The 22345-nt window shown below is 41.7% G+C and overlaps 1 protein-coding gene across 2 annotated transcripts in view; it reads left to right on the forward strand.

Moving 5' to 3' along the window:
* VPS41 (VPS41 subunit of HOPS complex) overlaps positions 1-22345 on the forward strand; it is a 102052-nt gene that overhangs the window by 50256 nt on the left and 29451 nt on the right. For both annotated transcript variants that reach the window (XM_060195837.1, XM_060195838.1), the window contains exon 5: positions 15541-15615. In XM_060195837.1, the coding sequence (XP_060051820.1) occupies positions 15541-15615 (75 nt within the window). The remainder of the gene's footprint in view (positions 1-15540; positions 15616-22345) is intronic.

Raw genomic sequence — 22345 nt, forward strand, 5'->3', positions numbered from 1 at the left:
AAGTAGGGCTGCGGGTTAAGCACACACATCACCATGCGCAAAGACCTGGGTTAGAGAGCCTGCTCCCCACCTGCAGGAGGGAAGCTTTTCAAGAGGTCAAGCAGGTCTGCAGGTGTGTCTATCTTTCTCTCTCTCTCTCTCTCTCTCTCTGTATCTCCCCTTCCCTCTCAGTTTCTCTCTGTCTGGTCAAAACAAAGTAAAAATGGTGGCTGAAGTGGTGGGTTCATTGTGCAAGCTCTGAGCCCCAGTGATAACCCTGGTGGACAAACAAACAAACAAACAAAACAAAACAAAAAAACAGGCCCAGGGCAAAGAGAAAGGGACCACAGCATCAAAGCCTCCTCCCTCAGTACAGTGGAGTCCTGTCTGGAGCCTGGGTCATGGGCATGCCAAAGCATGTCTGCTGTCCAGGTGAGCCCTCTTGTTGGCCCCTTCCAAGTCTTTTGCAAGTTTGCTTTTAAACAATTGTGTCTCCTCTTCCTGGTTGGAGGTGGCGGGGGTGGATGTGGGGAAAGATACACTAGACTGAGAAGTATTTACTCCTTGTTATACTAACTGCCTCTGTTTCTGTCCTGCCCTTTCTAGAAATCAAAAAAGTTGGGGGCCAAGAGGTAGTACATTGGTTAAGCATACACAGTACGAAGTCCCTGTGTGAGCCCCGGGCTCCCCACCTGCAGGAGGGTCACTTCACAAGCAGTAAAGCAGGTCTGCAGGTGTCTGTCTCTCTCCCTTTCTATCTTTCCTCCCCTCCCCTCTCAATTTCTCCATGTCCTATCCAACAAAAAAAAAAAAAAAAGGAAAACCCCAGGAGCAGTGGATTCATGTTAGCACTGAGCCCGAGTGATGATCCTGGAAGCAAGCAAGCAAGCAAGCAAGCAAGCAAGCAAGCAAGCAAGCAAGCAAGCAAGCAAGCAAGCAAATACCACCATTAATATAACAATCTCTTGAATCTGCTGCTTTCCCATTTCCTCTCCCTCATCCCCTTTAGTCCCTGACTGATTTGTAAATCTGAAAACCCGGCTGATGGGGTGGCTGGAGACGAAAGCTAAACAGGCAGCAGCTGTTCCCAGGCAGAGGCCAGCCCACCAGGTTCTGGAGTTGACGGATTGTGGACCTGAGACAGGAATCAAGCTATGGCTGTGAACCAAGATTAGGGAGGGTCAGACTTATTTATTTATTTATATATAATTTTTTATTACCTTTCTATATTTATTGGATAGAGACTATCAGAAATAGAGAGGGAAGGAAGAGGCAGGGAGACACCTGCAACACTGCTTCACCCCTTGAAAAGCTTTCCCCCTGCAGGCGGGGACCAGGGCTTTGAACCTGGGTCCCTGCACGTTGGTAACGTGCACTCAAGCAGGTGTGCCACCATCTGGTCCTGGGATTAGATTTCTTGCTTCCAGTTTTGGCAACATTGATTACCTTGGATGGGTTACATATTCTCTTTACTGTTCTTTCTCTATAAAATGTAGAAGTTAATCACACCCGCCTTGATATTATTCGGGGAATATTTGAAATACACATGATCTGCTAGTTCTGGGATTTTATTCTCCTGACCCCAAAGCGGTAGGGAGACTTCATGGGCAGCACAACAGGGCTGCAGGCGTCTCTCCCTCTCTGTCTTTCCCTTCCCTCTCAATTTCCTTATATCAAATAAATAAAATATTTTTTAAAAGAAATATACATGGAAAATATACAGCACAAGCTCATTAAATTTTAGCCATTATGAGGATGAAATCAAGAGTCACAGGCATTCATGACACTTCCAGAAAGTGTCATTTCATTTTATTAATACTGTTAGCCTTAATAATATTTCCTGGATAAAGGAAAGGCAGATGTGGTCGGGGGGGACGGAAGAGAGACGTCTGAGTAACACACATATTCTTACTCTGTAACTGGGCTCTTATGTCTGCACAGTTCACCACTCCAGATAGACTTTTTTTTTTCTTCCAGAAACAGAAAGAAGAGAAGGAGAAGGACTGGGGGGGGGGGGGTGGCACAAGGAGCTGAGTTTGAGCCTCTGATGATCCCCACCTGTGGGGTGGCACGTGAAGTGAAGCAGGTCTGCAGGTGTCTGCCTTTCTCTTTTCCTCTCTATCTCCCCCTCCTCTCTCAATACAATAGAGAAAGAACAGAATGGCTGCATGGAGCAGTGGGTTCATAGTGTGGGCACCGAGCCCTACCAGTCAGCCTGGAGGCAAGAAAAAAGAGGGAGGAGAAATACCACTGCAGTGCCCCACTGCTCACACAGCTTCTCCTTTGCATGTTTCTCCCACATGGTGGCCAGGGACTTGAACTGAGGTCCTCAGGCACTGGAAAGTGTGTGCTTTAGTGGATGAACTACCTCCTGGTCCCCCAACACACCCATTCTTTTTTTTTTTTTTTTCCTTCTCATATCAATTTGGGGGGGGGATTTGGAAGGGAGTAATGATTTGCAAGACAGTTGATGTCATGTGTGACGGTCTCTTATTTTCTCCTTCTAGTGGTCTGTACACAATATCTACCACTAACTGAAGTTAGTCTTCCTCCCTCTTGACCACTTCCAATTCATTTTCTTTGCTGCCACAAACCACAGCTAATTTAAGCTTTACCCTGTAGTCTCCCTTTCTTTATTTCTGAAGTTCCAGCTGTGAGTGAGGTCTTCTGGTAGTCCTTCTTCGACCTCAGGCTTAGCTCATTTAATCACTTCAGACATCGGAAAAGAAGGTCTCATCATTTCTTACAGCTGAAGTAAGTAGTAAGTGTGTTTCTGTGCCACACCTTCTCATCGGCTCACAGCCACTGGTTTCCAAGACTTCCCCCAGGAGAGAGGAGCCATTCTCTAGCCCCATGTACCTACCACCCCGGGCAATCCACCTGCCCATTATTTCTCCTTTTCTTTTCTTTTCTTTTCTTTTCTTTTCTTTTCTTTTCTTTTCTTTTCTTTTCTTTTCTTTTCTTTTCTCTTTCCTTTCCTTTCCTTTCTTCTTTTTAATTCTGTTAAATTATCTTCATTTATTAGATAGAGACAGCCAGAAATTGAGAGGGAAGGGAGAAATAGGGAGAGAGGCAGAGAGACACCTGTAGCCCTGCTTCACCATGTGTGAAGCTTTCCCCCTGCAGGTGGGAACCAGGGGCTCGAACCTGAGTCCTTGTGCACTGTATATATAACAGGTGCGCTCCACCACGTGCACTACCACCGGGCCTCCTCATTTCCATTCAAGTAGGAATGAGACATGTGATGAACTCACTCCCATTCATTTTTTTTTCCCTCAAGTCGTTTTATTGGGGGAAAATCATTTACAGGACAAGATTTTGGCACATGGGTGTGACCTCTCATCTTCTAGTGATAGGTAGCTGCATCCCATTCCTAGCACCTACCCAGACTTCTCCCCACTGTTATCCGAATGCCCTCTCTATCCCTCCCCCAACCCCCATGTCCTTTACGTTTCTGCAATAACCTACACCCAGTCCAGGTTTCATCTTGTGTTTGACCTTGTCTTTTTCTCCCCTCGATTTCCACCTATAAGTGAGATCAACTGGTATTTTTCCTTCTGGCTCCTCTCCTTCCCTGTCCCCACCTCCCCCTCTCCTCTGGTTTATGATGGTACTGGGGATTGAACCTGAGACCCCTGTTGCCCCAGGCATGAAAGTCTTTGCATAACCACCGTGCTCTCTCCCCTGCTGCCTTTCACATCTGTTCTTAAGGAATGACTTTGCTGTTTGCTTTAGTGGATCCTTTGTTTATTTGAGGCCAGCTATCTACATGGCAAGGACAAGTTTATTAATCTGGTGTTTTAATTTTTTTATTCATTTATTTTGGATAAAGACAGAAAGAAGGAGATAAAAAGGGAGAGAGACTCCAGAGCCCTACTAGGGAAACACAGAAACAGACTGGGGGGTATGAATAACCTGCAAACATCCCTGTCCAGCAGAGAAGCAATTACAGAAGCCAGACCTTCCACCTTCTGCATCCCATAAAGAATGTTGTTCCATGCTTCCAGTGGGAGAGAAGGATTAGGGAGGAGATGACCAGAGGGCTCTGAACCCCAACTCCATCAGGACCCTGAGTGAGAAGAGAAAAAAAAGGAAGGCTATTCAGAAATAGTAATAGGTATAGGTGTGACTAGGAAAGGAAGACAAGATGGGACCATGGGGGAGAAGGGGCAAGTAGATATAAATATAGACAGATAGTTATAGAAATAGTAGTTAACCATATCAGTGACCTTGGAAGGACTCTATAGCTAACTTCTAATAGAAGGAATGGCGATCCAGAACTGGAAATCGTGTGGAATTATACCTGCTTTTTTTAACTTTATTTTTTTTTATCTTTATTTACTTATTTTGAATAGAAACAGAGAGAAATCGTGAGGGAAGGGGGAAATAGAGCGGGAGAGAGAGACCACTGCAGACCCACGTCATCACTTGTGAAGCTTTCCCCCTGCAGGTGGGGACCAAGGGCTCGAACCCAGATCCTCGTGCACTGTAATGTGTGCACTTAACCAGGTGCACCACTGCCTGGCCCCCTGGAATTATACCTGTCATCTTAAAATTTCATCCATCAATATTAAGTCTCTAATAAGATAAAATAAAACAACAGAGAAGAGAGATGACTGCAGCACTGTTTTTGCCACTTATGAAGCTTCCCTGCTGCAGGTGGGAACTGGGGACTTGAGCTGCTAGGTCTCTCCTGTGGTATTTTAAAGACATACTTAGGTTAAGTAGGTTTTTTTTTTTCTTGCCTCCAGGATTACCGCTGGGGCTTAGTGCCTGTACTATGAACACTATGCTCCTGATGGCCAGTTTTTCCATTTTATTGGATAGGACAGAGAAATTGAGAAATTGAGAGAGGAGGGGGGAAAATAGAGAGGGGGAGAGATAGACATCTGTAGACCTGCTTTACCGCTCATGAAGCTTCTTGAATGTGGGGAGCGGGAGGTTTGAACCCGGATCCTTGTGTGGGTTTCTTGCGCTTAGAATTAGGTGCTGTGCTGGTTTTTTCTTTTCTTTTCTTTTCTCTTTTTACTGAAGCACTGCTAAACTCTGGTTTATGGTGGTGTAGGGCTTAAACCCGGGAATTTGAGCCTCGGGCACTCGGGCACTCCTGGCCCCCCGAGTGGGTTCTTTGTCGTGGATCTAAATGCAGCTCTAGTGAGTTGACTTCAGAAATTTCTTTGAGGCTTCTTTTGAGAACTGTGGTGCAGTGACTTTATGGAGAATGGATAGACTAGCATATTTACAGTGCAGCATACTGAAGCAGTAATTTCTGTGATGAGAGTGCAGCTGAGTTTACGACATATAAGTAGTTGTTCTTCCTCTTATATCTTAAAGTCTTTTCTGTTGGTTAGTAATTGTATTCAGCTGTTCAAACTATCTTAACTCCCCTTTTGAAATTAAGTGAGTTTCCCCAGCCTGTGGAAACACAGAAGCTTTACTTTTTCAAATGGTATTTTTAGATAAATAAATTAATATTTCCACTATTGTTAAGTCATACAGAAGAGGGAGAAAATAAGTAAGAAAGTCTTTTCTGCTAACAGATTTTTTTTTCTTTAATGTTGGTGGCGTTGTATATTGAAAAATTAAATGGGAAGACCTTTGGGCTCCTGTGAGGTGTCTAAATAGTTCTGCAGTTACAGTGCATCATTGTGTCTTTCTTGAACTGGTTCTGTTGGTGAAATTTGAGAGGGCAGGTGCTGGCACACCTGGTTGAGCACACACATTAACTATGTCCGAGGACCAGGGTTCTAGCCCTTGTTCCCTACCTGCAGGGGGTCTGCTTCAGGAGCAGTGAAGCAGGTCTGCAGGTATCTTTCCCTCTCTCCATTTCTCCCTCCTCTCTCAACTTCTCTCTGTTCTAATTAAGAAAAAAAAAAAAAAAAAGGAAAAACGACAACCAGGAGTGGTGGATTCATAGTGCTGGCACTGAGCCTCAGTGATACCCTGGTGGCAAAATATTGATATATGTATATATGTGTATGCATGCCTTTAAACGTGTGGTGTCACACATGCAAGAGTAATAATACACTTACTGTTTCTTTCCTAGTTCTGTAATCTCAGAGGTGATAGCCTCATTTCTGTTGTCTCAGTGCTGATGGAAAATAGTTTTGTTCTGTGCTCTAGGGAAGTGTCCTCTGTTGAAAAATAAGTATGTGCCCCCCCCCCCAACTGTAGTGTTAGCATTCTGTAAACCCAGGATCCTTGGGGGCATGTCCAGCTAGCTGCAGAAGGTTCCTTACTCACCACGTCTGCCTATCAGCCAGACCTTTTTGGCTCTTAAGACATCCATTTTTTTAATATGCTAAAAGATGAAATAATTCAGACAAGTTGGCCTTTACGGAGTCTGACAAAGGCCTGGGTTGTGAGTTGCTGTGGGGACTGCACCTTCTCTCCTGGCTCCCTGGGCTGGCAGCATTGCACTGCTTCCCATGAGCTCCCACCTTTTAGTTCATCTTCGTCTTGTTCAAAGTTTATTCTTTACTTGCAAGGGAGCTCATCACTTGCTTTGGCATAGGAAGTGCCTGGAATCTGTCTTGGGACCTCATATCCTACCTGCAAGCCCTGTGCTCTGTTTATTGCCTTTTTAAAATTACTGTTTTTTCTTCAGTGTGGACCTTGTGGGTCAGTAAGGACTCTCTCTCTCTCTCTCTCTCTCTCTCTCTCTGTGTGTGTGTGTGTGTGTGACTGTTAGAGCCATGGGAGGTGGCATCTCTTCAGGAGGACCAGGTGTTCCCTAGTGCTGGCTCCCATTTCTGTGATGTTTATCCCCTGGCATCTGTCTCCATTATTTCCTGGATATCCTCTGGATGCAGTTCCTTCTTTTTTATAGCTCATTCTTTATTTCAGCACCACCTTTGTTTAAGCCTTTATTGGATCTCACCTGGGATATTGCAGGGACACTCACCTGATCTCCCTGTCTCATGTCTCTCCTAATCCATCCCTCACACGGCTGCCCTAATAATCTTCTCAAAGGAGTAGAAGGAGTTTGTTTTTCTCCTTCTGAAAACACTCAAGTGCCTCCTTGATGCCTATAGAATAAAATAAATAAAATAGAACTTTTCTCAGTCCTTAGGGCTTTCTCCCTTTGGGCTACTAAATTATCCCACATTTGTGACCTGGAAAATATCTAGACCTTGTCTTTGGCTCTTAGTTGGATATGTTTCCCTTTGTTATTTATCAACATGCTTGATGCTTCATCTTCTCTATGATGCCATCCTTGAACATGCCCCGGGAGTAGTCAAAATAATGAATAGTTTGTATTCATTCGTGGTTACGTCTTATTCTTTAAGCCAGGGGTGGGGAACATTTGGCCTGCAGGCCTGAAAATCATTTGGTCTGGTTCTGCTAAGGCATCCTGCTATTTTCACATCAACATTAAGTGCTACTTTTTTAAGTTGATAATTTTGAACAGCCCTGAATGATGCTATAATTATCTAAATGACCCTCAGCAGGAAAAAAGAAAAGGTTCTCTGTGCCTGCCTTAAGCAAACATTCTATAAGATTGTCCAAAGAATGTCAACAGTAGCAAAAATAGCTCTTGTTCACATGTCAGCAGTTGTAGAGCTAGTCATTGAAGCAGTGATTTATAGTAAAATGTGTTAAAATATTACCGGGATCACAGACTCTGTAGATAAAAGATCTGAAGGCAGGCTTTGTGTGTATTTTGTTTCATCCTCTGTCTCTAGCCGAGTTTTTGCTAATATTAGTTTTCTTCCTGTTAAGTGCACTTATTAGTAAATTGTTCTACATTATTTCCTTGCAATACGCTGGTAACTGCATTTCCTGGTGACTCTGCTGTCCTTTTTTTTTTTTTTTTATCATTTTTAATGTTTATTTATTTATTTTTAATATTTATCCCTTTTGTTGCCCTTGTTTTATTATTGTAGTTATTGTTGTTGTCATCGTTATTGGATAGGACAGAGAGAAATGGAGAGAGGAGGGGAAGACAGAGAGGGGAAGAGAAAGACAGACACCTACAGACCTGCTTCACCAACTGTGAAGCGACTCCCCTGCAGGTGGGGAGCAGGGGGCTCAAACAGGGATCCTTTCACCAGTCCTTGCACTTTGCGCCACGTGTGCTTAACCCGCTATGCTACCACCCGACTCCCTTCTATCATTTTTCATAGCTTTGCTGGATGCGTGTGTAAGCAAGGTATGTATTTACTCAGTTTAAAAGCAAACACATTTTATTATAGTTCATATATTTTGCTTTTCTGGAAAAAAAAAAAGATTGTTTCTACAATGACATCAAGCGTGCAGCACCTGGCAGCTCATGAATTCTCTGACACATATTCTGGAAGGAGGAATGCTGCTAGTTCTGTATGCTTAAACCGGTTTGCTTAGAAGTTTCTTTTCTTCTTTCTTTCTTTTTTTTTTTTTAATTTATATTTTTCCATCAGGGTTATCACTGAGCTTAGTACCTATGCAAGTGCTCCACTGTTCCTAGTGGCCATATTTATTCATTATGTTGGAGTTTTCCCTTCTTTGGTGTGAGAGAGATAGAGGGAGGAAGAGCAGGAGAGACAGAGAGACACCTGCAACACTGCTTCACCACTGGTGAAGCTTCCCTCCTGCAGGTGGAGACCTGGGACTTGAACCTGAGTCCTTGTGCAGGATAACATGTGCCCTCTGACAAGTACATCACCAGCCTGCCCCTACTTAGAAGTGTCTATTAAAATTTTCCTCACTCACCTACTCAGTTTAATACTACAGATAATCATTCAAGGCATCATTGGGAGATTTCTCAAAAATGTCCACTTCTACTCTGGGTATTGCAAATTCTGGGGTAAATAAGCACTATCTGACTTGGTCTTCATTCATCTCACTGAGAAGGACAGCTGGAAGTCTGTTATGTCTTTGTCTAGAAGGTCAGTATTTTGGATGTGAATAGTGTTTCAGGCTTTATAAGGACCAAAGCCATATTTACTATGTTCAAGACATCCGCCTGTCATCAATTACAATCCCTGCCAGGTGAACAAAAGAGGGAATACAAACCCAGAGCCTTTTTTTTTTTTTTTTTTGCCTTTTGTGCAAGCAGTGGTTTAATCAGTGCCCAGATTTTGAATAACTGTCTTGAGTGCCTGTGGCGTGCAAGCCAGCCTCCCACCGTTGTCAGCAGGGACGTGGCAAGTCTAGGCTGAAGATGAAGCTTAACAAAAGGAAAACAACACTAGGAGTCAGCAGCACTCCAGCTTCTTAGGAGGCAATCCCTTCTAAATCTCCCCTGTGCTCTGAAAGGTTGTTAGGATTTAGGAAACGGACATCTACCTAATAAGTCTTCTGGAGCCTGAGAGGCCATTCTGTGCCCTTGCCTCTACAGAGATTTCGTTCTGTCCTGGCAGGCACAGCAGCGGGGTGAATTATCACTCCATCCCCCGGCCTCATCTATAAGGCTGTGGGACTCTGGACCAGCCTGGAGTTTGAAGGGTGGCATATGGTTGCAAATGTTCCTATCTGTGTGCTCACACAGATAGAATCTAGGTGATGCCCAGTGTTCTTTCTTAGGGAGGAGGGATTCAAAACTCATGACTAGAGGATAACCTTTAACTTTTAACAGCTAAAAAGGAAAGTCTTTAGGAATATTTCAATAAGTAGCCAAGACTGGTTGAGATGCATTCTTCTACATGAAGTCCATTTATACTGAATGTGTTAACTGATTGATTGAATGGATATATAAGATTATTTTCTTTCCAAACAAGGTAACTTTTCCTTATAGCTTTTTCCATCCTTCTCACTTCTGGATCATTTCAATTTCTTCCATCTTTAATGTTTAGCACACTAAAAGGCCCTGTTAGAAAGCAAACATCCCCGGTCCCCACCTGCAGGGGGAAAACTTCATGAGTGGTGAAGCAGGGCTACCGGTGTCTCTCTGTCCCTCTCCCTCTACCTCCCCTCTCAGTTTCTCTCTGTCTCTATCCAATAATAAATAAATAAATAATAAAATATTTTTTAAAAAGAAAGCAAACATCCCTGATTTTAAGCTCTAGTATCCTGAAAATAATTCAGAAAGAAATTAAATGCTCCAAGAATGAGAAGTTAAATTTAAGTGGCTAGCGATATTTCGTTTATCTTTTCCTAGCAAACAGAATTTTTGTGGAAGGTTGGAATGCTTATTGTAACTAACTGGACATGCTGTTGACAGTATACCCTGTACCTTAAAAAGTAACCACTTCAAATGGTTCATAACACTTTTCATAGGAAAGAATGACTGAAGGAAGATATTTGAAGGTCTGCAGCTAGTTTGTTTTCATGTGAGGCGAAACATCTTGAGTTCTGTACATTGTAGTGTTTAGGGAAGATTCTGAATCCTTGAATGAGAAGCATGACAGGTGTAACCTCACATAGTATACTCAAGGATGGAAAATGTTACTGCTGAGGCAAGAAAAAGCTTGAAGAAAGCAATAGTTAGAATCAGGTGTTTCAAAGAGGTCAAGTTTAGTAAGGCTGAAGAGTTTCTGTGGCGGGGCCTTGTGGTAGTGCACACGTGATAATGTGCAAGGACCTGGGTTCAAGCCCCTGGTCCTCCCGTGAAGGGGGGAAGCTTCACACGTGGTGAAGCAGTGCCGTAAGGTTCTCTCCCCTTCCCTGTCCCCTCTTAATTCCTGTCTCTATACAAATAAGTAAATCAGTACATAAATCATTTTAAATAAAGAATTTCTGCTGCGTAGGCTCCAGGCAGTTGTTGGCAGCTTTGGGATAACAGTCAGCAAAGGAGAATTTACTTGGGTGTTCAGGAATGACAGCAGAGATAGTTTGAAGGGAGATTGAGTCAACTTCCTGAAGAACTTGCTCAGTCTGTTAGATCTTCTCTTATTTTTTACTGAAGCCACGTATGTTGGGACTTTCAAGAAAGTGTCCCTAAAGTTCTCCAACTGCATGATTCCTGGTTGATAAAATTATTTCCCATCTTGAATCAAAGACAGACTTGGTGCAAACCCAAAAGTGAAAGCTCGGAGCAACTGAGATTCCAAGTTTACCATTGAAGGTTAAGCAAGTATGACCAGAAGACATGCCCGTGAGGACACAGGCATTTGCTGTATTTTATTTGTCGTGTAGCTGGGTAACATCCCACAATTACAGTATGCTTTTCAGAGACTTCTTACTTCAGCCCATGCTCGCCCAAGGATGCACATCAAGAGATAATAAAAGGGAGCAGTGCGATGAGCTTTCACCACGTAGGAAAGAACAGATGTTTGCTCTTCACACATGTAAGCGCAGTGCGCTTGCTGAGTGCGACAGAGGAGCATGAAGCCGTGTAGGCAGCCACCTGGATGTTGGGACTGCTAACTAGTGGGTTTCGGAGAACTCAGTGAAATCCCATCTTAGGTTTCTTATTCAGAGCACTCTGTGTCCTCAGGGATGCAACATTTGTGAAGGAATCAATTATCCATTTGTTAGTGAGAGGAGCCTTACAAATTATACATTAGCAGATTGATTTCTTAGGTTCACTGTTGGGGGACTGATAGCTTAAGGTGGGATGATGAGGAGTGTCGGGGGAAAGAAGTTGCCACAAAGAACACCATTATAGGCAGCTTTCCAAATGACCGTGAATTTATTCCTAATTGAAGAGCTGACATAATCCATACTAAGTGTATTTATTTCAGGCATCTTACATTAGGTAATTGATTATCACATGAGGTGTGTACATGTTGGTATTTTTCCCTTTTCTTTAAATTTAAGAACTTGAGACCACCTGTAGTGGACTTGGATTTAGAAGGTATGTGCTGATCCTTGCCCCCTCCTGCTTACTAGGGCTTCTTTCTTTTTGTTCCATTAAGGAAAGATTTTTTTTGTATGTTCTATAGTGTCAGCTTGACATTATTGATTTTTGAACAAACTCACTTATATTGTCCAGAATTCCAAACATGTCTCCATTAGGAATAAAATTATAGCTGATGGAAAATACAGCTGAGGCTGTTTTTCTCTGGTCTTTTTTCTTTGGATTTCCTTTCTTTATCTACATTTATCCCTTATCCCGTCTTTGGCAACACATCTTTAAATTATATAAATCAGACAGGAGGTTAGACAGAAAAGTATGGATGAGATTTTAAAAAGCCAGCACACTCTAGTTTTCTTCCTATATAACCTTTATGTGTTCCCTATTTCTGTGTTGCTTGTCTTAGCATGTACGAATAGTAGATACAAGGAAAGCATTTTTTAAAAATTCTTTTTAGAAGTGGTTATGTACTATTGACAAATACAGTTTTAAAATCTGAATATTTCTCCTTGATTAAATGTTAAGTGTTATAGAACATAATTATGCTTAGTGATGGCAGTCAGTTCCCATTCAAGCTATTTTTGTATTTGTTAACAGGTTTTAACAATAGTAATTTTGATTTGTTTTAGATTTAAGTTTCTTTCTTTCTTTCTGGTTTTATTTATTTGATAGAGGCAGCCAAAAAATCAAGAGGGAAGGGAAGATAGAGGGAGAGAGACAGAGACACTTGCAACACTGCTTCACCACTCGTGAAGCTTTCCCCCTGCAGGTGGGGACTGGGGTTCAAACCTGGTTCCTTGAGCATTGTAACTTGCTCTCCACCAGGTGCGCCACCACCCATTCCCAAAATTTATATATTTACTCTACGATCATGTAAAATTCATTCTGATTACAAACTATGTATTGTTGTTGATGAAAAAAATATTCGAGCCCCCGGCTCCCCACCTGCAGGGGAGTCGCTTCACAGGCAGTGAAGCAGGTCTGCAGATGTCTGTCTTTCTCTCCCCTCTCTGTCTTCTCTCTCCATTTCTCTCTGTCCTATCTATCAACAACATCAATAACAATAATAACTATGACAACAATAGAAAACAAGGGCAACAGAAAGGAAAAATAAATATAAAAGAAGTTCCTAGATGCCATATATATATATAGCAAGAAGAAGTTCCTAGATGTTACTATGATTCCATCCTGACCTCCCTGGGCAGACGACCTCACCAGTGTGTCTGAAAGTCTCACTTCTCTAGAGCCCTCCCCACAGGCCGAGGATGTGGATACCTGCCAAATGTCCATGTCCAGCAGAGAAGCAATTACAGAAGCTAAATCTCCCATCTTCTACACACCAAAAAGAATTTTGGTCCATACATCCAGAGGGATAAAGAATAGGGAAGTTTCCAATGGAGAGGATGGAACACGGAACTGGTGGTGGAAACTGTGTGGAATTGTAGCTCTGTTATAGTACAATCTTGTTAATCATTATTAAATCACTAATAATTTTTTTAAAGTTCCCAGATGTTATGATAAGAAAGGACCTTGAAGAAGTAACTGGAAACCATGAAGAAGTACATAGATAGGGCTGAGGGGAGTGGATGTGTGTGCTACTGAGGGAGAATTGTGATGGAAAGAAGAAATATGCCAAAATAAACTCAGACTGAACTGGGGAAGTGCTGCGGCAGACTCACCTGTTCGGCGACTGAGAAATCCAGTTGCTCAGCTTCTTTCGTCTTCTTTGGATAAATGCTTTTTTATTTCCCCCAGTTTCCTTCTTCTGGTTCTTTGTTCACCCAGAAAATACAAGTTAAATGCATTTTAATGCGCATGTTTACTTTTCTGTAAGCTTTCTGTACTCAGTGACATGTTGACACCACCATGTCAGTGTGTTTTATTTTTTTGGGAAAAAACATCCAACGTAAAAAAAAAAAAAAAATGAGAGTGGGTTGTACACACTTATTATAGCCAAATAACTCTTATTTATTTAGGTATTTGTTCACTATATTTAAATAAGGTTTTATACTTTTCACCTAGAGGGTTTGTACTTGATTCTATTCCAAGGGCAGGAGTGGCAGTGAGTATTCTCTCCTCCTTTCTGTCTCAACCTCTCAACCCGTATCACAGGGATCTCCCTCAGCAGCATCACCGGGTGATCGGAGAGTCTTTATCTGCCCTGATTGTTTCTTGCTAGCTCACCTTTTTTTCCACTGAGGGAACGATTCCATTTTCAATTTCATGTATTTCCATACTTTATATTTACATTTTTAATTGCCTTTAATTATTGATTGGTTAAAGGCAGTCAGAAATCGAGAGAAAGGGGGAGATAGAGAGGGAAAGAGGCAGAGACACCTGTAGCCCTGCCTCACCCCTCACAAAGCTTTCCCCCTGCAAGTGGGGTTTGAACCTCCAGTACTTGCCCATTGTAACGTGTGAGCTCAGCCAGGTGTGCCGCCACCCAGCCCCCATATTTTAGCTATTTTAAGATATTTAAAAAGCTGTTGGGTTGTCCAAAGAGTCACAATGTATTTTTCCCGTTTTTCTGTGCAAAAACGCATTATAACTTTTCCTACAGCCCGGTATTTGCAAGTGTAACTGGTGAAGGCTTATTTTTTTTCATGATGAGTGTCTTCCTGTCTACCTTTGTGTGAGGTAGTTGAAAACCATCTTTACTTAAGGAGAAGAAAAATAAGTAGCCATTTATTTTTTATTTTTATCACCAGGGATTCAACATTCTGGGCCTGCGTTTTCAGACATAAAGAGGTAGACAGAGAGGAAGGAACAGTCAGTCACCTCAGCACTGAAGTTCCCTCCAGTGCAGAGGAGGAAGGGCTCAGATCCTGGCTGTTTGCACGACAAAGAAAAAATTCACTCTCTGGGTGGGCTATCTTGCAGGCCCCACAGCTTGCCATTTTAAATGTTTCATTTAAAATTTTAGAATTTATCAGTTTGGGGTCCAGGTGTTCCCACACCTAGTTAAGTGCTCACATTACAGTGCGCAAGGACCCAGGTTTAAGCCCCTGGTCCCCACCTGCAGGGGGAAAGCTTCATGAGCCGTGAAGGAGGGCTGCAGGTGTCTGTCTGTCGCCCTCTCTATCCCTCCCTGCTCAGTTTCTCTCTGTCACTATTTTATTTATTTTACAAATAAAAATATTTTTTAAAAGAATTTATCAACTTTGACTTCATACAATAAATTGTGTGGACATCTGGAATGCTGTAAAAAAATTTTTTTAAGTACAGTTATATATTTACTTTTTTTGGGAAAACACATCCAAAGTAAAATAAAATAAAATAAACTCACTACTATCTTCACATCGATTTTGAATTTGAGATTATTAAGAAGAATGAGGCAAAGTTAATCAGTTAAACATTGTAGATTTCCCGTAAGAAGTAGTAAGTGTAATAGTTTATGTAATTTATAAGAGGAAATGGAATAGATTGGCTGGCAAACAAAACAAATTAGATCTTTTTATTTTTGCCTTTATTATACTTTCCTTTTAATGGGCATTGGTTGGGAAGAACTGCTAGTGGTGAAGTTAGTAAAACAGACCAAATATCAATAGAAAGGCAAATGACATGTAAGGGAAGTATTACTGGGGCTGAGTATTAGAGTACCTGAGAAAGATAATATGGGGACTTCTTTGGCTTCCAGGCTTATTACGTGTCAGAGAACAAAACTTTATTTTACAACTTCTGTGTGCAGGAAAAAAAAAAAGTGTCTTGAACTCATGCACCTAAACAAATAGACAACTTGTATCATTTAAATTTTACACAGAGCTAAGAAAAATGAAATTTATTCAGTTGTTAACATCGTTTTTCCTAAAGTGGGCTACATTTATGTATATTTTGTTTTTAAACAGAGTCCTGTGAAGATAAACCAGATAAGCCTGGATGAAAGTGGAGAACACATGGGCGTGTGCTCAGAGGATGGCAAGGTATGGCGTTAGCCTGGTCTTTTTACAAGTGTAGCTCACTGCCAAGTTCCTCAAGCAGAGGTACTTGGGAAAGCACTCTACTTACTGTATACCTGCATAAGGAGAACCTTGATTCTTCTTTTTGGGATATTGGACTTGCTTCCAATTGCTCATAATTAAAGTAAAATATATTTTGCACAAATGTGCCTCAGGAAAAGTAATTACAAGAATGTCAATAATGTAACTAGTATTAAGCTGATTAACAGCTGTGGCAGAGGGACGTGTCACCTTAATCATTACTGCCGTGCCACTTATACTTCATGACTAGCAGTTCCTGCAAGACAGTAGTTTAATGCCTTTCTACCATAAATCCACAAAATTGGATTTTGTGAGCATGATTTCTGTGGGCCGGTGGTTTTCATTTTCACACACAAGTTATGAATGTTTCTCTTGAATTATAGAATCTTTTGATAAGCAATCCTAGTTCATCAGAAGAATAAAGTGTCTTACAATGGCCGCATTAAATAAATGTAAAATCAATATATGTACAGTTCTCTAAAAACCTGACCCCCACTTCCTTGGCCGAGGACATCCATCACTTGTGCTCTGTATAACTAACAGTCATCAGTGCTTCTTGCTCATGTTGAGCTGTGACATTTAGTGGCTGTGGTGATTGATTTTCCACTTATAAGAATGTCTTTTTTGTTTTTCAGTCAATGGAAGTCTTTTCCTAATGTTGGTTCACAATGATAAAATTCTAATACACAGTGTATTTAAGCTACTTTTCTAAACTCACAGTTTAAGAAAAGAGTACATCAAGAATCATTACAAAATCTTCCATGTTCCTGACGGAATACAGCAGATTTCCTAATCTAATTTTGTATTTTCATATGACCTAAATTCAACAGGCCATTAGGATGAGTATATTTAAAAAAGGATAGTCAGAATACATGATTTATACCCATTTAATCTACTAACAAAAGAAAAATGAAGTCCTCTTGACATTCAAGAGTGCATTTAATCTATCTAAACCTAATGTTACTTAAAGAGTCTTTTGAAATAGTAATTGGAACACTGGGAGCTTTTCAAAAAGCATCGTCAAAATTTGCAGTGCTATCTGATATTCTGAGATGAGCCAGGCTGTCAGAGAGATGAAGGAGGAGCTGGCACGTGCAGAAATTGAGAAGTGTGCAAACTGTTGAGCTATTTTTGTACTCATGCATTTGTAAAGCCCACGTCACCTTCATTTTGCAACCTCAAAGATGAGGGATTCCTTCTGAGTTGATGGTCATTTAATTGAACTAATTTGTTGAAGATTATTCTTTTGTGTTGTAAAAGCTTTTTTTTACTAAGCTGCTTCATCTAGGAATTTTCAAAACTTTAGATGTTGAAGAAGTAATTATTTGTGGGGGTTGGGCAGTGGTGCACCTTTAAGCGCACATTGTACAAAACCTAAGGACCTGCACAAGGATCTCGGTTCAAGCCCCCAGCTCCCCACCTGCAGGGGGGTCGCTTCAAAATCCGTGAAGCAGGTCTGCAGGTGTCTGTCTGTCTGTCTGTCTGTCTGTCTCTCTCCCTCTGTTTCCTTCTCCCTTCTCGATTTCTCTCTGTCCTATCAGAAAAACGGCCACAGGAGCAGTGCATTTGTAGTGTAGGCACCAAAGTCACAGTGATTACCCTAGAGGTAAAAAAAAAAAAAAAAAAAAAGAATTATTACTTGGTGTGGCAAAATTGAGTACTTGAGCTGTGTGGAGGGATATTGAGGTGACTTCAGATATCCATAGTATATTTTTTTTGGCAAAATCCCTATTTTCCTATTTTAGTCAAATTTCTCATTGCCAAATTTTGGTAAAGGATCAGGATATATTTTAAGAAATGATGACCTCCCATATTGCACACCAGTTTAAAAGCAGACATTTTAGTGTATTTACTTTTGTAAAGTAGAACTTACCATGGCTTAATCAGTCTTGTAAAAAAATGAATATAAATATAAGATGAACTGGTAAGTAATTATTGATGATTAATACATAAAAGTTACTACAGAATAAATTCTAGATATCCTTTGAATGCATCTTTAAATGATTATTAGGATTTTTTCTTTAGTGTATTAATACTCGTAGATCAAAATATATAATCTTCTGTTTCAAGAGTAACCTTTGGTATTTGCATTCTGTTTTAGGACCATAATTCTGACAGTAGTTTAGGATTAACTCCTTATTTAGCTAGGCTCATTTCTAACCTTTTTATTTCATGACTTCCCTGCACCCGTGGGCTAAATTTTTGAGATACACTCACACGCTGTATGTGTGACTTCTTACCTCACTTTTCTGGCATACATTTTTAATCAACTTTCAGGCTAAAGACATTGAAGTTCTGATTTTCTTCACGCATTGCCCTAATACACAGACTAGAATCAATTTAGTAGAGAGTTCTGGGTTAAAAAAAAAAAAAAAAAAGTCCCGTTCTGGAGGTTGGACTCAAAATAACAATAACAGTAAGAAATTCTTTTAATTCGGTTTGCTAAGTTATGTCTCATTGGGGTCTATTTTCAGTAATTTTGTCTAGAACACAATAAGTTCTCTTGATTCATATACTGAGGTATTGTTTTCATTTCAGAAAAGTTTACCTCAGTTATGATTTTCATTATTGCTTCAGTTCCATTTGTTTTCATTTCTTCAAAGAAACTCAATAACCCTTAAGCTGGAGGCGGTATTGCGTAGAAGCTGACAGCATAGCTCTGTTTTCTGCCTGCTTGGATCAGGGTCCCGTTCTGCTGTGTTCTATTGGGTGTTTTGCTTGACCACTAGCACTGGGAAATGCCTCTGTTCCCTCCGTTGGGCCATGGGCGTCGGGGGAAGAAGTGTGTGGGATTGTTGCCAGATGCCAGTGTACGGTGGTCTCCAAATCTGTATGTGTTGTCCGATTGATAACTGTTCACTTCTTGACGCACTACAGTCTGGCTTCTTCCCCTCCAGTGTTACTGTCTCTACACTTTTCAGAGCACGAGGATGAATGGGCAAGCTGTAGTCACCCTTATTTTCCTTTCAGAAAGACTTACAGTGTAAGGAAACTGGTCCCGTTGTGCAGCACTCCTCCCCTCTCCCCTCCACATGTGCTTCACTTTCTCACTCTCCTCATCTCCTCATTTCTCTGCAGCCAGGTAGAGTTTCTCTACTTGCTTCTTCCCTCCACTGGTTTGCTTTTTTGTCACTTATTGCTTTATGGATTAGAGTTTTAGTCCACTTTGAATCTTTAAAATTTTATTTTATTTTATTTTATTTATTCCCTTTTGTTGCCCTTGTTGTTTTATTGTTGTAGTTATTATTGTTGTTGTCGTTGTTGGATAGGACAGAGAGAAATGGAGAGAGGAGGGGAAGACAGAGAGGAGGAGAGAAAGACAGACACCTGCAGACCTGCTTCACCACCTGTTCCCTGCAGGGCTCGAACCGGCATCCTTACGCCGGTCCTTGAGCTTTGCGCCACCTGCGCTTAACCCGCTGCACTACAGCCTGACTCCCTGAATCTTTAAAATTTTATTTATTTATTTATTTATCTATCTATTTATTTATTTTTGACAGAGCACTGTTCAGCTCAGGCTTACGGTGCTGCTGGGCGGTGCTGCTGGGGATTGAACCTTTGACCTCAGAGCCTCAGGCATGAGAGTGTTTGTGTAACCATTATGCTAGCTCCCCCACGTTCTTTTTTTCATTTTTGAAAAGAAAAATGTATCTCGGCATTGTTTCCGTAGCCGACTAGGTACTGAAGTGTTTTAGAGTGAAAATGTATATATTTTAGGGCCGGGCGGTGGGTGGCACACCGGGTTAAGCGCCTTAGTACAAAGCACAGGACCCACATAAAGATCCCAGTTAGAGCCTGCAGTCCCTACCTGCATCGCCCCACAAGCTGTGAAGCAGGTCTTCAGGTCTCTCTCTCCCTCTGCCTTCCCCTCCCCTCTCAACTTCTCTCGGTCCTGTCCAAAGAAATGGGAATAATGGCCAGCAGAATTCATAGCGCCGGCACTGAGCCACAGTGATAACCCTGGAAGCAAAATAATAATAATAATAATATAAAAATAAATAAATAAAAATAATAAATAAGCAATATCTTAAAAAAGAAATTGAAGATAGCTTTTGGTAAAATGGCCCTTTTAATAATATTTATTCTTCCGATTGAGGAACAAGGAATCTTCTCTGTTTCTATTATTATTATTATTATTATTATTATTATTTATTGGGTAGAGACAGAGAGAAATTGAGAGGGGAGAGGGAGATAGAGAGAGTAAGAGACAGAGAGATACCTGTAGCCCCTTTTTTCACCACTCGCGAAGCTTCCCCCCTGCAGGTGGGGGGACCAGGGGTTTGAACCTAGGTCCTTGTGCACTGTAACGTGTGCACTAACCAGGTGCACCACTGCCTGCCCCCTCTTCTCTATTTCTTTTAATACCATCTTATAGTTTTATCAGGGTCCTTTGTGAAATTCCTGATCTTTAAAGATTTGTTGGAAGCAGTAATGTCACATTACCCAGAAGTAAAGTGAAACTAAATGCTGTGATTTTTCTTTCCTGTTTCTTAAGTCCCATTTTAAAGGACATTCACTGCATCCTATGCTTATACGTTTGTATAAAAATAAATTATTTGAGTTCTTTCTGTAATGAGAAGCAAAGTATTGATGAAACATACATGTATGTACCATGTCCAATATATGTTCTAGTAGAGTACTTCAGAGTAAATCAGATCCCTTCTGCCACGTTCTACTCTGCTAGTGTTAGAACATCAGCACGTTAGTATAAATACGCTGGTCACAGAGTGAATGGAGTGTTCTGAAATCTCATTCATTATGGGAGCTGGGCAGTAGCGCAGCGGGTTAAGTGCACGTGGCACGAAGCACAAGGACTGGCCTAAGGATCCTGGTTCGAGCCCCCGGCTCCCCACCTGCAGGGGAGTCGCTTCACAGGCGGTGAAGCAGGTCTGCAGGTGTCTGTCTTTCTCTCCTCTCTCTGTCTTCCTCTCCTCTCTCCTTCTTTCTGTCCTAACAGTGACGACATCAATAACAACAATAACAACTACAACAACAATAAAAAGGACAACAAAAGGGGAAATAAATTTTTAAAAATTCATTCGTTAATAAAAAATCGCTTCAAAATATATCCTAACATGTGTAAGCTGTCCGTTTTAAACTTGTGAAAATGAGTCACTCACCATTTCCTGACATTAAAGCAAGGATAAAACATCTGAGTGATACTATGTTTATTTAAAAACTAGTTTGTAAGACAAACTTAACTTCTCATACAGAAGTCATTAGATGCTGATAGCTTCACTAGTGATGGCTTGAAAAAGTTGAAGCAAAATAATACCCCTGTATAGTTGAGAAAATGAGCAAGCACAGCCCAGTCACTGGCAGACAGTCCTGAGTGGTCCTGAGATGTGCTGGTGTTGGAGAGCCCCTAGGATTCTGACTCCTTAGTGATATTGCAAAGTGATCGAGATCACTTCGTGAAATAGACGTGCTGACTGTTCAGTGGAAATAGGTGCATAGTTTGTGGCTCAATGATTCTACCCCTAGATATTATATACCTAAATAAAAATCCTTCATTAGTGTACGTAAAGATGCACAAAGTGACTTTTTAAAAATATTTATTATGTCCTTTTTGTTGTCTTTGTTGTTTTTATTGTTGTAGGTATTATTGTTGATGTCTTCGTTGGATTGGACAGAGAGAAATGGGGAGAGGAGGGGAAGACAGAGAGGGGGGAGAGAAAGACAGACACCTGCAGACCTGCTTCACCGCTTGTGAAGCGACTCCCCTGCAGGTGGGGAGCCGGGGGCTCGAACCGGGATCTTTACGCCGGTCCTTGCGCTTTGCGCCACGTGCGCTTAACCCGCTGCGCCACCGCGAGACTCCCACAAAGTGACTTGTAAAGAATGTTCTTTGAGAGGCCGAGCTTTGGCACATGGGGTAGGGACCACCCGTGCTCCCTTGCTCAAAGATCCAGGCCGTTTATCAAACAGTGGCGGCAGCTCTTCAAGGTGTTTCTGTTTGTCTTTCCCTCTCAGTTTCTCTCTGTCTCGATCAGAAAAGGAGGGAAACCAGAAGTGGCAGAGGCACTCCAGGAACATGGAGTCATTTTGCAAGCATCAAGCTCCCATGACACCCCTGGTGTGTGTGTGTGTGGGGGGGGGCAGGCTTTCACTGAACAGCAATCATAGTAGCTGTCATCGGGTGGTATGTGAGTTTAAGCAAGTGCGCCCCCGCCTGGCCCCCAGCCTGTAATCTCGAACCAGTCCAAGTGCTCATTGGAAGATGGTTATACAGAAGCCATCAGAAGCCATGGTGCATCCATACATTGAAATATTACATAACAACAGCAATGGCCCAGCTACTGCTGTGTACAACAGTATGGATAAATCTCACAAAGAAAATCTTGATTGAACCGGCCAGTGTGATAGTCATCTTTTTATTTATTTATTCATTTAAGAAAGGATTAATTAACAAAACCATAGGGTAGGAGGGGTACAACTCCACACAATTCCCACCACCCAATCTCCATATCCCACCCCCTCCCCTGATAGCTTTCCCATTCTCTATCCCTCTGGGAGCATGGACCCAGGGTCATTGAGGGTCACAGAAGGTGAAAGGTCTGGCTTCTGTAATTGCTTCCCCGCTGAACACGGGCGTTGACTGGTCGGTCCATACTCCCAGTCTGCCTCTCTCTTTCCCTAGTAGGGTGGGTCTCTGGGGAAGCTGAGCTCCAGG

This window comes from Erinaceus europaeus, chromosome 8, assembly GCF_950295315.1.
Source record: "Erinaceus europaeus chromosome 8, mEriEur2.1, whole genome shotgun sequence".
In the NCBI taxonomy this organism is placed as follows: Eukaryota; Metazoa; Chordata; class Mammalia; order Eulipotyphla; family Erinaceidae; genus Erinaceus; species Erinaceus europaeus.